Source organism: Trachypithecus francoisi, unplaced genomic scaffold (assembly GCF_009764315.1).
Source record: "Trachypithecus francoisi isolate TF-2019V2 unplaced genomic scaffold, Tfra_2.0 Lachesis_group4, whole genome shotgun sequence".
NCBI classification, from domain to species: Eukaryota; Metazoa; Chordata; class Mammalia; order Primates; family Cercopithecidae; genus Trachypithecus; species Trachypithecus francoisi.
Genome location: NW_022681469.1, coordinates 93,492,669 through 93,508,517, shown reverse-complemented (window position 1 = coordinate 93,508,517; position 15,849 = coordinate 93,492,669). Strand labels below are relative to the sequence as shown.

The 15,849-nt window shown below is 41.0% G+C and overlaps 1 protein-coding gene across 1 annotated transcript in view; it reads right to left on the bottom strand.

Moving 5' to 3' along the window:
* The window catches only part of DNAH11 (dynein axonemal heavy chain 11), a 407,209-nt gene that overhangs the window by 197,544 nt on the left and 193,816 nt on the right, over window positions 1–15,849 (bottom strand). Inside the window, exons 44-45 of the mRNA XM_033192171.1 lie at window positions 12,977–13,108; window positions 7,471–7,644 (exon numbers count right to left, since the gene is read on the bottom strand). Coding sequence (XP_033048062.1) covers window positions 7,471–7,644; window positions 12,977–13,108 — 306 coding nt within the window. The remainder of the gene's footprint in view (window positions 1–7,470; window positions 7,645–12,976; window positions 13,109–15,849) is intronic.

Genomic DNA, 15,849 nt, shown 5'->3' with positions numbered 1-15,849 from the left:
AGAAGGTTGCTATAAGGATTGCTTTATGTACAGCATTCAGTAAAGCACTTGACATACAACAGCATAATATTAGTATTTCTATTATTATTGACTTCCTATGGTTATCTTCCACTATATTTAAGATGCTGTTAATTAAGTAATCACATTTGGTACAACTGTGTGGAAAGAAAGAGCACAAACTGCTCATAGGTTCTCTGCTGAATACAAGATATCATCACTAAGGTGCATCAACCTTGTGATAGCAGTTTTCAGGTCTTCAGCAGTTCTTGATTACAGGTTCTCAGCCTTCAACCAGCTAGATCATACTTGTAGATAGCTGAATTCTAGGTAGCTTGAACAAAAAGCAAGATTTTCAAATAGATAAAGCAGATGGAGAAGACACTTTTGACTTATTTTTGTTTTTTGAAATGGAGTCTCGCTCTTGTTGCTCAGGCTGGAGTGCAATGGCGCGATCTTGGCTCACTGCAACCTCTGCCTCCCGAGTTCAAGCGATTCTCTGCCTCAGCCTCCCAAGTAGCTGAGACTGCAGGCACCAGCTACCATGCCCAGTTAATTTTTTGTATTTTTAGTAGAGAAGAGATTTCACAGTGTTGGCCAGGCTGGTCTCAAATTCCTGGCCTCAGGTGACCCAGCCCACCTTGACCTCTCAAAGCACTGGGATTACAGGCGTGAGTCACTGCACCCGGACTTCCCTGCTGCTTCTTTGTTGGGAAAGACTCCACTTTGTCCAAGTCCTCACCCCTCCCCCACATAGCTATGTGTGCCACAGGAAGCTCTGCCTGGCTCCTGCAGGATGTGAGGACTCATCAAAGCCCATCACGGCAGCCCCGCTGCCAAGGCCTGAGACTGAATTAGAGGTGGCACATGGTCCAGTCCACAGAATTAGATGCAGGAGGCAGTCAGCTCCAGAATTCTGAGGAAGGTTTCCTCACTGTTAATAAAAAGATAAGAGAAAGTCCCTGCCTCCTTTGAAGTTGTTTACTACCAGAGACATCTTGAGACCAAAGGGATGGCTGTCTTAAATTCAAGTCAATGTTAAGAAGAGCAGAAAGACGGGATGATCAGAATCCTTGGTGATGCTGCCAAGTCACAGAATTAATCTGCATTGTGGTTATTCAACCTCTGAATTCCTTGTTTGTGAAATAATAAATTTCCTCATTGTTTGGGGTTGAACTGTCTCCTCCCCAAATTTCTATGTTCAAGTCCTAATCTGCAGTATCTCAGAATGTGATGTTATTTGGGAATAGGGTTGCTGCAGTTGTAATGAGTTAGGATGAAGTCATACTGGAGTCATATTACAGGCTGATAATGTTGTGTCCCCACAACATTCATGTCATGAAGTCCTAACCCCGGTATTTCAGAATGGGACTGTATTTGGAGACAGGGGCTTTAAAGGGGCGATTAAGTTAAAATGAAGCCATTCGACTGAGCCCTAATCCAATCTGATAGGTGTACTTATAAGAAAATTTGAACCCACAGGGAGACATCAGGGATACATACACACAGAGAAAAGCCATGTGAGGATGCAGAGAGAAAGTGGCTATGAGGAGTGAGGCCTCAGGAGAAGCCAAACTTGCTGACATCTTGAGCTTGGACTGCTAGCCTCCAGAGCTGTGAAGAAAGAAACTTCTGTTGCTGAAGTTGCCCAGTCTATGGGATTTTGTTATGGCAGCCCTAGCAAACTAATAGAGTTGTCCTCCTTTAACCTTGGCGAGGTATGTGCCAAGGCACCCAGGGAATGCCTGAAACCACAGATGGTACAGAACCCTATATATACTGTTTTTTCCATACCTATATACCTATGATAAAGTTTAATTTATAAATGAGGTACACTAAGAGTTAACAATAATAAAATAGAACAACTCTGTCAGCAGCACTACTCTTGCACTTTGGGTCATTATTATGTAAAATAAGGGTTACTTGAACACAAGCACTGCAATACACAATAATTGACCTGGTCTCCAAGACAGCTGGATGAAGGGATGGTTACCATCCTGGGTGGGATGAAGTGGGGTGGCACAAGATTTCATTCTGCTACTTAGATCAGTGTGCAATTTAACTTATAAATTGCTTATCTTTGGAATATTCCATTGAATATTTTTGGACCACTGTTGACCACAGGTAACCAAAACCTCAGGAGGCAAAGCCATGGATAAGTGAGGGACTACTGTACAGATATGCTTGTTTATTTGAACTTTTATTTGTAAATTTATGCAACCAGTTTCAGAATATACAGATTATTCTGTAGTTTGCTTTTTTCAATCAACATTATACTTTCGAGATATGCTCATATTGGTGTATCAAGGTCTAGGTAATTTTGCTTACTGCTGTGTAGATTTCCATTCTACTAATATATTACAACTTAGTTTTTCAATTTTCCTTTTTTGGTTGTTGTCAGGAACAATGTGGCCATGATCATCTTTGTATGTGTGGTTGGGTTTCTCTAGGTTACAACTATAATTAATTTTTTTGGATCACAGAGCTAAAATATGTTTTTAAAAAAAAAAGTTAATTTTTAATTGACAAAATTGTATATATTTATTGTGTATAACCTGATATTTTGAAATATGTATACACTGTAAAATGGCTAAATCCAGCAAATTAACATACACTTACAATTCACATAGTTTTTTTGTTGTTTTTTTTTCCTAAGACACTTTCACCCTTGTTGCCCAGGCTGGAGTACAATGGCGCAATATTGGCTCACTGTAACCTCTGTCTCCCAGGTTCAAGCAGTTCTCTTGCCTCAGTCTCCTGTGTAGCTGGGATTACAGGCACATGCCACCACACCCAGTTATTTTTTGTATTTTTAGTAGAGATGGGGTTTCGCCATGTTGACCAGGTTGGTCTTGAACTCCTGACCTCAGGTGATCCACCTGCCTCAGCCTCCTAAAGTGCTGGGATTACAGGTGTGAGCCACCGCACCCAGCCCCATGTGCTTATTTTTTATGGGAAGAATACTTACAATTTTTTCTCTGAATGGTTTTTTAAAAATACTATACATTGTTATTAACTATAGTCACCATGTACAACAAATCTCTTGAACTTATTTCTCCTAAATGAAATTTTGTATCCTTTGACCAACATCTCCCCAACCTCCTAACTCCAGCCCCTGGTAGCCACCACACCACTCTCCACTTCTATGAGTTCAACTTTTAAAATTTCACAAATAAGTGAGAGCATGCAGTATTTGTCTGTGTCTTATTTCACTTAATGTACTCCAGGTTCATCCAAGTTGCTGCAAAGGACAGGATTTCCTTCTTTGTAAAGGCTGAATGGTACAAGTTGAATATTCCCTGTGTGAAATGCTTGTGACCACAAGTATTTTGGATTTCAGTTTCTGGGGGTTTTGGGATATTTGCATTATACGTACTGGTTGAGCATTCCTAATCTGAAATGCAAACTATTCCAATGAACATTTCCTTTGAGCATCATGTCAGCCCTCCAAGTTTTTAATTTTGGAACATTTTAGATTTTTGAATTAGAGATGCTCAATCTATATGCCATCGTGTGTATGAACCTCATTTTCTTTGTCCGTTCATCCATTGATGGACACTTAGGTTAACTCCATATCTTGGCTATTGTGAATACTGCTGCAGTAAATATGCGAGTGCAGATATCTCTTTGACGTACTGATTTTGTTTCCTTAGGATATACACCCAGAAGTGGGATTGCTAGATCATATGGTAGCTCAATTTTTAATTTGAGGAACCTCCATACTGTTTTCCATAATGGCTGTACTAATTGATATTCTCACCAACAGTGTACAAAGGTTCCATTTTCTCATTTTTCTTGACAACACTTGTTATCTTTCATCTTTTTGATAACAGACATTCTAACAGGTGTGAGGTGGTATCTCATCATGGTTAATACAGATTTTGATTTTGAGAAGTGGGCTGCTGCTGTAACAGATACCTAAAAAAGAGGAAGTCACTTTGGAACAGGATAAGACAACAGGATAGAATAGTTTTAAGGCACAGGCAAGAAAATGCCTAGATTGCATTGAAGAGATTGCTGGTGGAAATATGGACATTAAAGAGGCTTCTGGTGAGGCCTCAGATGGTAATAAGGAATATGCTACTTGACACTGACAGAAAAGCAATTCTTGTCATAAAGTGGCAAGGAACATGGCTGAATTGCATTCTAGTGTTCTGTGGAAGATAGAATCTGTGAGTGATTAGCTCAAGTACTTAACTGAGGAGATTTCTAAGAAAAGTGTTGAAGGTGTGACCTAGTTTCTCCTTATTATTAGCAAAATTAAAGAGGTGAAAGACATATTGAAGAAGTAACTGTTAAGCAGAAAGGAACTAGAACTTAAAGATTTGGGAAATTCTCAGCTTGTCCATATGCAGAACATGAGAAAGTGTATTCTGGAGAGAACACCAAAGTGTGACCAGAGGATGACTCCATGAAGAAATTATGGGTGTAATTCTTAGACAAAATCAGCTATTTCAAAAGAAGTCAGAGATACAGATGCGGTTATACCAGCAGAAATATTGCCAGCTTGGGGTAAAAAGGATGGAAACAGGACAAAATGAAGGAAGGTAAGACTTCTTAGATTCTATAGGACAAGACAATTTAGCAACCTGGCTGCAGGTATGTATTAACCTCCAAGAAAAGGGAAAGTAACTCCAAAGGCAATTCAGAGATCAGCAGAACATCCACTGATGCCATCACTGGCCCAAAAGTTACAGAACAGGGAGATGAAGCTATTTCTCCCTCACTTTCAGGGAGTGGGGTCAGTGAGCTAGGATGCTACTGCCCGGTGCCCCAGGGACAGGGCTGTTGCCCAGGGCCATGGAGGTGGGGCTGCCCTCAAGGGCAACACTGCCGCCGTAGTGGGTCCAGAGGCAGGGCCATCATCCCAGTGGGCCCTGGTATAGGGCATTGAGCCAAAGAAGATTATTCTGAAGTCTTAAGAATCTAAAGGAATTTGCTCTGCTAAGTTTTGGACTTCTGATTTCTCCCTTTAGGAATGGAAAGGTCTATCCTATGCCTGTTCTACCATTGTATTTTGCAAGCAGGTAACTTCTCTGGTTTTGTAAGTTCACAGCTAGAGAGGAATTTTGCCTCAGGATGAATTATACCTCAATTTATTTCATGAATTGATAGATGAAATGTATCATGTAGATGATATTTGGATCATACTTGGGACTTAGAGTTGATACTGGAATGGATTAAGAATTCTGGGCTGTTGGTAGGCCGGGTGTGGTGGCTCATGGCTGTGATCCTAGCACTTTGGGAAGCCAAGGTGGGTGGATCACTTGAGGTCAGGAGTTCAAGACCAGCCTGGCCAACTTGGTGAAATCCTGTCTCTACTAAAAATACAAAAATTAGCCAGGCATGGTGGTGGGGTGCCTGTAATCCCATCTACTAGGGAGGTTGAGGCAGGTGAACTGCTTGAAACCGGGAGGCAGAGGTTGCAGTGAGCCAAGATTGTACCATTGTACTCCAGCTTGGGCAACAGAATGAGACTATCTCAAAAAAAAAAAAAAAAAAAAAAAAAAAAAGAAACAAACAAAAAAAGAATTTTGGGCTGTTGGAATGGGTGAATGTATTTTGTATGTTAGTAGGATTTGAATTTTGGGAGTCAAGAGGGCACATTATTACAGGCTGAATTATGTCTCCTCCAAAATTAATCTCTTGAAGCCTCAACCCCTCAAAACTCAGAATGTGACTGTATGTGGGAATAGGACTTATAAAAGAGATAATTAAGTCAAAATGAGGCTATTAGGGTAGGCCCTTATCCAATGTGACTGGTGTCCTTAGGAGAAGAGGAAATTTAGACATACAGGGAGACAGTGCCCATGAATGTGCACAAAGAGAAAAGGCTATGTGAGGTCACAGCAAGAGATGCCTATCAGCAAACTGAGGAGAGAGGCTGCAGGAGAAACAAAACCCCTCGGTATCTCCATCTTGGACTTCTAGCCTCTAGAACTGAGAGAAAAATATGTTTTTACTATTTACACCACCTGGTCTTTGGTCTTTTGTTATGGCAGCTCCAGGAAATGAATGCACTGGGCCTTCTGTTATTTGACACTAACTGCCTCCTAATAAATGCCACAGAAATCACCTATATGCCACTCATACAGCACTCCCAAAATAATAAGCTCCAAAATGAATCAGAATGACATGATTTCGAGGAAGAAATAAAATGAAAAGGAAAACACATTGAGGCAGAACAAGATGATCAAAGAATAACTGAATCTAAGGGAAATGTAGAAGAGCGATCTATGAAAAGAAACAGTGAAGAGAGAAAGTTTCATTTGGATCATCAGCTGTCATGTGACTTTGAAAGGTGAGAAGAGGAGATTAAACATATTCATTTGATAGCTGGAGGGTATAAGAAGAAAGTTATATGTGAAAAGTGCTATCTAAGAAATTTACAGTAAGTTCAGAAATAAGAATCACTGAACAGAAATATGCCTTCAATGTTTACAAACTCACAAAGTTTCTAGGAAAATATAAACTATTTCTTTATATTTTATAGTTATTGCAGATTTAAGTTGTAATATTTTTTAAAAAGAGGATGCAGAAATATAACAGCCATCTCACTAAGCATTCTTTTTTGTTTTTTTTTTGAGACAGGGTCTCGCTGTGTCGCCCAAGCTGGAGTGCAGTGGCGCGATCTCGGCTCACCGCAAGCTCCGCCTTCCGAGTTCCCGCGATTCTCCCGCCTCAGCCTCCGAGTAGCTGGGACTACAGGCGCCCGCCACCACGCCCGGCTAGTTTTTTTTTTTTTTGTATTTTTAGTAGAGACGGGGTTTCACCATGTTAGCCAGGAGGGTCTCGATCTCCTGACCTCGTGATCCACCCGCCTCGGCCTCCCAAAGTGCTGGGATTACAGGCTTGAGCCACCGCGCCCGGCCACTAAGCAGTCTTATAACTGCGACTCTTCTCTCCCAGTGATATATGTCATATGCTGAGCATATTAACACAATAACTTATTCATCAGGCAAGAAAGAAAAAAAAAAAAGAATTTTTTTTTAAAGGGATCACATCAGCACACTTCACTTGAATATTGGTGATATGGTTTGGATCTGTGACCCCACCAAATCTCGTGTTGAATTGTAATCCACAATGTTGGAGTTGGGGCCTAGTCGGGGGTGACTGGGTCATGGGGGCGGTTTCTCATAAATGGTTTAGCACCATCCGTCTTGGTACTGTTCTCATGATAGTGAATTCATTCTCATGAGATCTGGTCATTTAAAAGTGTGCAGCACCTACCCCCTCACTCTCTCTTGTTCCCGCCTTGGCCAAGTGAAGTGTCTGCTTCCCCTTCCCCTGTGATCTCCTGAGGCCTTCCCAGAAGCCCAGCAGATGCCAGCATCATGCTTCCTGGGCAGCCTATGGAATCATGAGCCAATTAAACCTCTTTTCTTTACAAATTACCCAGTTTCAGGGTTTTTAAAAAATATATACAGCAATATGAAAATGGACTAATACAATTGCTATGTTCCACACACCTACCTGCAGAGGCACATCTGGATCCATAGTAAATTGGGCAATTTTGTCAGCCCAAGGCAATAATTTCTTCGTTTTGTGGTCCACATAATAATCAAAGATTGTTCCCTGGGATGGAAATTTCACTGCTTTCATCTCTTTCTGCCACCACCGGCTGAAGTCAGCTTGGTAATCAGAAAGCTAAGGAGAACAAGAGAAATACTTACTGTACATTCAAAGGTAATTAAAACTATGAAAAAAAACAAGAAGCAAATTATGAGTAATATCATCATAGGAGTAGAAACCTAAAATTACCATATACCCATCAAGCACAAATTTTGTGAAATAATTAACTTAAAAAGCAAGGTAAAGTTAGGTAAACACCAGATTACCTGTTGGTTATTCAATCTAATGACAATGTATTATGCAAATTCCTATGCTAGGTAGTCACTATTGAACAGTGGTGTTCACTTCTACCGATGTTCACACCAATTTATGGGAAAATGGGAAAAATAAGAATGGAGTACTTTTAAAAAATTAATAACATTATTTGATTTAAATACTGTCCTTTGTTCTGAGCTTATAGCTTTCCTGGCCCTTTCAATAATAAAATAATTTTCCCTTATAAAATTATGGTGATAAATTGTTATTTTTATAAATGCTCTTGCTTAGAAAAGTAAATAACTGGCAACTCTATACCATTCCTACACATCATTATTGAAACTCTGTTGATCTCTGGAATTCTAAACCTGGGAATCCCTGCCATGAGATATGGAGGAATGGAGAAACACATGGACCTGTTTTCCCACCAGACCAAATCTAAGGGTTGTAGTTGAAAACTGCATAGGGACCAACTTTCAGCCTCCAGAGAGATTTATAGTAGCAAGGAACAGACTCTCTTTACTGGGAGTTGCTTGTTTTAATATGAGTATAGATATAAGCCATTTACTGCTAGATTAGGGTTTGGAAAATAAAGAGGAGGACAACTGTGTGTAACAACTAGAAAAACCCTTCTATATCCACAGGATGACCTGGCCCAGTGATGCCCATGTCCAGAGGATGACCTGGCCCAGTGATGCCCATGTCCACAGGATGACCTGGCCCAGTGATGCCCACGTCCAGAGGATGACCTGGCCCAGTGATGCCCACGTCCAGAGGATGACCTGGCCCAGTGATGCCCACGTCCACAGGATGACCTGCCCCAGTGATGCCCATGTCCACAGGATGACCTGCCCCAGTGATGTCCATGTCCACAGGATGACCTGACCCAATGACTCCTATATCCACAGGATAATCTGGCCCAGTGACTCCTATATCCATAGGATGATCTGACCAGTCACTGCCATAGCCACATGATGACCTGGTCCAGTGACACCTCTATCCATCCACAGGAGACCTGGCCCAGTTACTCCCATATGCACAGATGACCTGCCCCAGTGACTCTTGTACTCATAGGATGACCTGGCTCAGTGCCTCTGATATCCACAGGAGACCTGCCCCGGTGAATCCTATATCCATAGCATGACCTGACAAAGTGAGTTTGATGAACTTTTAAACATACTGTGTGTGTCTACTGCTTTCAGCAATCTCATTTTTATCTATGACTTCAACTGTGATTTTTCCCCAGAGAAGTTTTTAAACCTGCTTTTACTTTAATGTCTCTATGTCATAGATTATGGCCTATAAACTGGGCAGGGGGAGTGATCAGTGTTTGCAGGGAGAGCTTGCCCCACCATCTTCCAAACCATCTGAGAGCATCCTTCTACCACCCCATGCATGAGTTATGCATTTAGGTTCATTTAAGTTATTTTCAGATTGGTGGCAGAAGACATTTCTTCACCCTATAAAAGTTGGTCTTGAGCCAGGACAGTTCAGATGATATTACTTATCTGGCACCATTCTCTGTAGGCAGACTACATTTAACTTTTACTTTACATCGAACTTTGCTTCACTCAACCACTACATAGGCAAAATGATTTTGGTGACAAATCTTTCATTCATTCATTCATTCAACTAAAGTGCATTTGTTCTAAAGTAGAAAAGAAAACAAACAGGGTCTCTCCTCTCACAGAGTTTATGGGGAAGATAGAAGGGAGACACATGAAGATGTGTCATCCAGCTGAGACTAAGTCAACAAATGCAGAAATCAACAGTTGCCTTGAAAGTAGTTTGCTATAAGTGAGAGTAACAGAGGCAATGTATTTTAATTGGATGCTCAGGGAAGGCATCTTTAAGTGCCATTTCAGGAAGAGTCCAGCACATACAAAGTTCCTGTGGGATGAAAGAACTTGGTGTGTTCAAGAAACTGGACCCCGTAGCTGGCGGGCGGGCGGGCAGGCAGGCAGGGAGCAGGGGAGGGAGTGGCAGAGGAAGAAACAGGGAGAGCTAAGCAGGGCTAGATTCAGAGGCCTTATAAATAGAATTAAAATTTGAAATGTTATCTTAAAGGCAATAAGGAGCCATTCAAGTGTTTTCAACTCTAGAGTATATAATATGATTTCATGTGCATTTCAAAAAATCACCCTGACTGCTGAGTGGATGATGAATTATCAGAACAAATGTAGAAAAAGAAAGCCCAGTGAGGAGGCTACTTCAGAAGCCACGTGAGAAATGATGGTGGTTTATGGGAATTCAGATGAACTTGAATTGAAACTCGTTTTGGAGATTGGCTGCAATGACTAAAGAACACAGGTCCTAAGTCAGTCAGCTGCTGTTTGAACCTGGCTGAGGCATGGGTTAGCTTTGTACCTGGAAGCAGATTAATATACCTTTCTAAGCTTCAGTTCCTTATTTGTAAAAGAATAGTTGTACCAATCCATATAGGGTTTTATTATTTTTGAAGATTAAATGAGGTACCCTATGAAAAGCTCTAAGCATATTCCCTGACACATATTAGGCACTCAGTTTGTTAAGCTACCAAGTGGCTATCCTGAGAACATTTCTTGTGTCTGTTTCACGCATATTGCCAACATCATGGCCTCTCTTTTGAATGCTTTGTAGTTAGAGCCTTTTTGAAAATTTTAAGCTGCTGTTGATGCTCATGTTAACTATTAATTACGGAAAGGAAGGTGCCAGTGATATCCAGCTTCTAGCTTATGTAACTAGCGGGGGGAAGGCTGATACATTTGGAAATTGGAAAGATTAAAAGAGGGTCAGCTGGGAGGGAGGTGAGGGGTATGAGCAGGAGGGGGAAGATGTCCGCTGTCAACATCCCACTGATTTTACAGTCCTAGAAAGGGAGAAAACTTGTGGTAAATATTGAAAGAAATACCTGGTGGATGAGGAGGGTTGCCTTCTGTCTGCATGTGGCTTCCATAAACAAGAAACCCACACATGTTGTAAACCATGGCTCTGAGAAAGCCACATAAGTCCCTGACACGAACACTTGACTCTCACTCACATAGTATCGGCTGCTAATCTTTAGAGAGCACTTGGAAATGACAGAAGGAATCTGGCTTCTGAGAATGGCTGAAATAAGATCTAGGAGGCCAAGTGAATTCCAAATATATTATTATAATAATAGGCACAAGTTATGGTAACTTAGTGGCGAGAAGTGGAACTGGCCAACAGATTATATCAACCATTTATTTTCTGATCTACAGTGAGCAAACCAACAGCAATATAGGTCACTCTTGGCTGTGATGCCTTTCAATGTAAATACCCCATTTACACCTGGAAAGAGCAAGGAAGCCTGGAAAACGTGTTATCTATTTTTCGTGTAAAAATTCAGGGGTGGCCGGGCGCGGTGGCTCAAGCCTGTAATCCCAGCACTTTGGGAGGCCGAGACGGGCGGATCACGAGGTCAGGAGATCGAGACCATCCTGGCTAACACGGTGAAACCCCGTCTCTACTAAAAAATACAAAAAACCAGCCAGGCAAGGTGGCGGGCGCCTGTAGTCCCAGCTACTCGGGAGGCTGAGGCAGGAGAATGGCGTGAACCCGGGAGGCGGAGCTTGCAGTGAGCTGAGATCCAGCCACTGCACTCCAGCCCCGGCGACAGAGTGAGACTCCGTCTCAAAAAAAAAAAAAAAAAAATTCAGGGGTACTCATAGAAGCACTATGAACCATGAGAGGTCCTGAGGTACCATGGAAGGTATGGCTTTTGGAGAAAGACAAACTCTGGTGGGAATCCTGATGTTGCCATTTCCCATCAGTGTGACTTTGGACAAGTTACTTTGCCCCGCTGAGCTTTACTTTACTTGTGCAATGAGGACAGCTTGAAGAATCATAGTAAAGATCACATGAGAAAAATTCCACATAGAGGTACATGGTGGCAATTAGATCTGCAAATTTCTGAAGTTGAATAATTCCCACTTGGCACTTTGGTAAGCCCTTATAAGCAGTTCGTGGGATATGTGTGCTGGTGCAAACATTTGTCTCAAGTGTTAATCAGAAGCCACAAAAGGGCTATGCAAGCAATCTGTACAGGCATGAATATTTCACTTTCAGCTAAAAAAAAAAAAAAAAAAAAGACCAGCGAAAAAGAAATTGGCCCAGGGTTGACTATGGTTCACAAATGACTATCCTGGAATAGTGTGTGAGACTGGTTAGAAGTAAGAGGGACTGGACACAGGGAGACCAGTTTGAAGGTTATCATATGCTACAAACTGAATTGTGTCCCCTCCACGTCCCACCCCCAAATCCATATTTTGAAGACCTACCCCTCGGTGTGATGGTATTTGGTGGTGCAGCCTTGGGACATAATTAGATTTAGATGATGTCATGAATATAGGGTCCTCATGATGGGTTTAGTGTCCTCGTCAAAAGAGAAACCAGTATGTCTTTCTCTGTCACATGGGGACACAGTGGGAAAGTGGGGGTCTGAAAGGTGGGAAGAGAGTCCTTGCCGGAACTCAACCATGCCGACACCATAATCTTGGAGTTTTAGTCCCTAGAACTGTGAGAAATAAATTTCTATTGCTTCAGCCACCCAATTTGTGTTATTTTGTTATGGCAATCTGAGCTACTAAGACACCATGATAGCCAAGGCCAATCTAAAGATGCATTGCCTCTGAATTTAGGCTGCAGGAATGGAGAAGAGGGAACAGGGTTGGCAGCTGTTTTACAGGTACAACTGAAAAGGGTCTGAGATCATAGGACACAGAAATCAGGAAGAGTGATGTCTCCCACATTTTTAACTGGAGCTACCGGGAAGAATGTACCACTGAGCAAAAGAAAAGAAGGAAGAAAAGGGGCAAGTTGGAGTATGGGGCAGAGGAGATGGTCTGTCTCAGGCACACTGAGTGGGGCTTCTTGTAGAAGAGCATGCTGGAGGTGAAGCCCCAGAGGCAGCTGGAACACAGAACTTTTTCAGAAGACACAGCCAGGCTGGGGGGTGTGGATTTGGCATTGTCAGCTGGGGTTAGAACCATCAGGGATGGGACTACCTAGAGAATGCACGGATTAGGAGAGAAAAGGCAAGTAGTATAGACCTATAACATAACAAAAACGTATGGATCACATATTTTAACCTCCCCCGACCCTGTCCCACACAAAACTGGAAACTGGTCCTGTTAACTATTTCTAAACATACCTGATCTTGTAGCAGGGTGCCTCCAAAAGCCCAGATACAAGCAAATACAAAATAGACTTCATAAACTTCTTTTGGACTGTCAGAAGGGACATTTTCAGGAGTCAGCAAGCACTCCAAAAGAACACATATAGTCTAAAGAAAAAGAAATAGTCAAATAAGGCAACATCTTTCAAATAGTGGAGTAAGTTCAAAGAATATTTTTACAACTCCGTGTTACCCTTGACAGAGTACATCGTTTCCCAACTGTGATTTGCTACATTGGGAGAGACAAAAATGACCACCTTGGGTGTCTAAGTTAACAGGAGAAAACTTGTCACTTTCAACCAAAATGATCTAGGTAATAACAAACTATTTTTTAAAAATAAAAATTTAAACAATCCAGTTAATAATCAGTACACAGCCAGGCGCGGTGGTGGGCGCCTGTAGTCCCAGCTACTCGGGAGGCTGAGGCAGGAGAATGGCATAAACCTGGGAGGCGGAGCTTGCAGTGAGCTGAGATCTGGCCACTGCACTCCAACCTGGGCCACTAAGCAAGACTCCGTCTCAAAAAAAAAAAAAAAAAAAAAAAAAAAAAAAAATCAGTATACAAACCAAAATCACATATAAGCCAAAAAAAAAAAAAAAAAGGGCATATATCCATATTCGCTTTTTTCTAAATAGGAAACCATTTTCTAAATAGTATTCTATAATCCACTTCCTTGACTAAAAACTGAAGACATCTTTCATTATCAATAAGTGTTACTCTACACCATCACTGGAATGGATGCAGAAGATTCCATTGGATGAACAGGCATTTATTTTACTGTTCCTTCTTGTTGGACATTTAGATAAACCACTTTCGGTAAGCGCTTTGGCAGCCACTTTCCCACCTGTTGTCATAAATTTAGCATGTTGGACTGGCAGCTTAAGCCTGTGGCAGTTTTTTGGACACCGAACTGAATTTAACCTTGAAAGAAATGCTGTTCAGGAACTCAGGCACGTGTTCTTCATACCCTCCAGGTGAAATGGCAACATGCTGGGCGGTCCTAATATACCTAGCCCATGCTTAGGGCAGTTGCGTCAGCAACGAGAGGAACGCGGCTGCTGCAGGGGACTTCACCATGTGAAATAATAACAAGTAATGAACAGGTTTGGGGGCTAGTTCTCTAAAGCACAGAAAGTTGTCATTAATTAGCACTGTTACAGATCCTAAAAACTCAAGAGACTCTTCCCCCAGTTTTTGCAGGCAAAGATAGATTTTCATCTCTATTATACACACAGCAACGCAAGCTATCACAAATCAGATCAGCACTGTGCGTGTGCCTTTCCTTTCTTGCCATAAAAGATGGGGAAATACTTTTCATTTAAATTGTTGAGCACTTATTACATTTTAAAATCTTCTTTCTTGATTTCTATTATTTCAGGTTGTGCCACATTTGCCAATTTTAAATAATCTTTTAATAGAATAAAACTCACCAACTTGCTATTAAGAAAAACAGTGTAAAACTGAGGCTTTGTTAGTTTTTAGTAGAAGCCATGTTGTTCTAAGGAACTGTTGAAATCAAAACAAAAAAGACTGAAGGGTCTCAATGTGACGCTATCTGCTGAGACGAACACATGAATAAGGCCACATGTTTCTTCTATTTTCTCCCACAGTACTTGAGAAACATTTTGAGTTCTGTGTCAGCACTTAACATATTTTAATGCACAATCTGAAAGAGTTAATACACCTTACCAAATTTAAAGAGGCATCATACATCAGAAAACAGAGTGCGTTAATTTCTCAAGATAGCCATTTCAGGTTACTATCTTCTTACATTCATTTTTGTCTCAAATTTCCATACTTATTAGTAACCACAGAAGAGAAATTACTCTATAAAACAACAGCTTACAAGAAGCTAAAAATTAAATGCCATTTCTGAATACAGTGAAAGAAAGAAGTAGAGCAGAAGTCATATTAATTCCTACTGACCTATTTTCACACTACTCTTGAATGGAAAAGTTCACACCACAGAGAATCACACAAATATATGTCAACTTGAGAAAGAACATGATCATGCTTTTTTGCAAGTATTACACCAGAGGAAGTCTAATTAGGCTAACTACATAATTAATTCATAATGAATAAATTCAGACCTGCTTTCAGAAATAAATTATACCTCAGATAATTACTGTTGAAGACTATCGTTTATTTAGTTGGTGCGCGAATTATCAAAAAATCTGAACTTTCTCTTATTATGCTTGTGACTATGTCTAATTTTGCATCAAACAAATTTGGTAACGCACTCACTTAATGGTAACAAAGCACTTAGAAAGCAATTTTGCTCCTACAGGAAAAAAGGGGTGTGGGGGGTTTTCGAATTGTAAACCTTTCACGAAGCTTTTTGCTTGTAAGGGCTGGGGATAGTTTCTCTTCATGCTGAGATTAAGATCACAGCCTTCTTTCTGTGTGCTGTGAATTATTTTCATTGGCTTCCATGACAACCTATCATGTGTGCCCTTCACTCTTACCAGCTGTCTCAAGATGAAAATGAGAAAAAATATATCCCTGGGATATTATGAACCCTTCATCCAGACTGACACGCCTCCCTGAATATTTTTGGGAGGGGGAGGTCTGTGAGTGGTGGCACCTAGGTGGCAGAATTCAGAGGCTTTCTCTTACTCACTGGCTGGCATCTTTAATTGCACAAATTTATTTTATTGAGAAAACATGCTGAGCACCTTCTCTGGGCAAGTTACTTAGGAACCAGAAAAATAAATAAAGCTATTGAAACTTTGTTGTTCTAATTCTGTGCAAAGACACTGGAAAGGAACACAATGGTTCAACAAACACATATCTGGCACCTACTATGTGCTAAGAGGTATCTGGGGATATTAAAAAAAAAAATCAATAA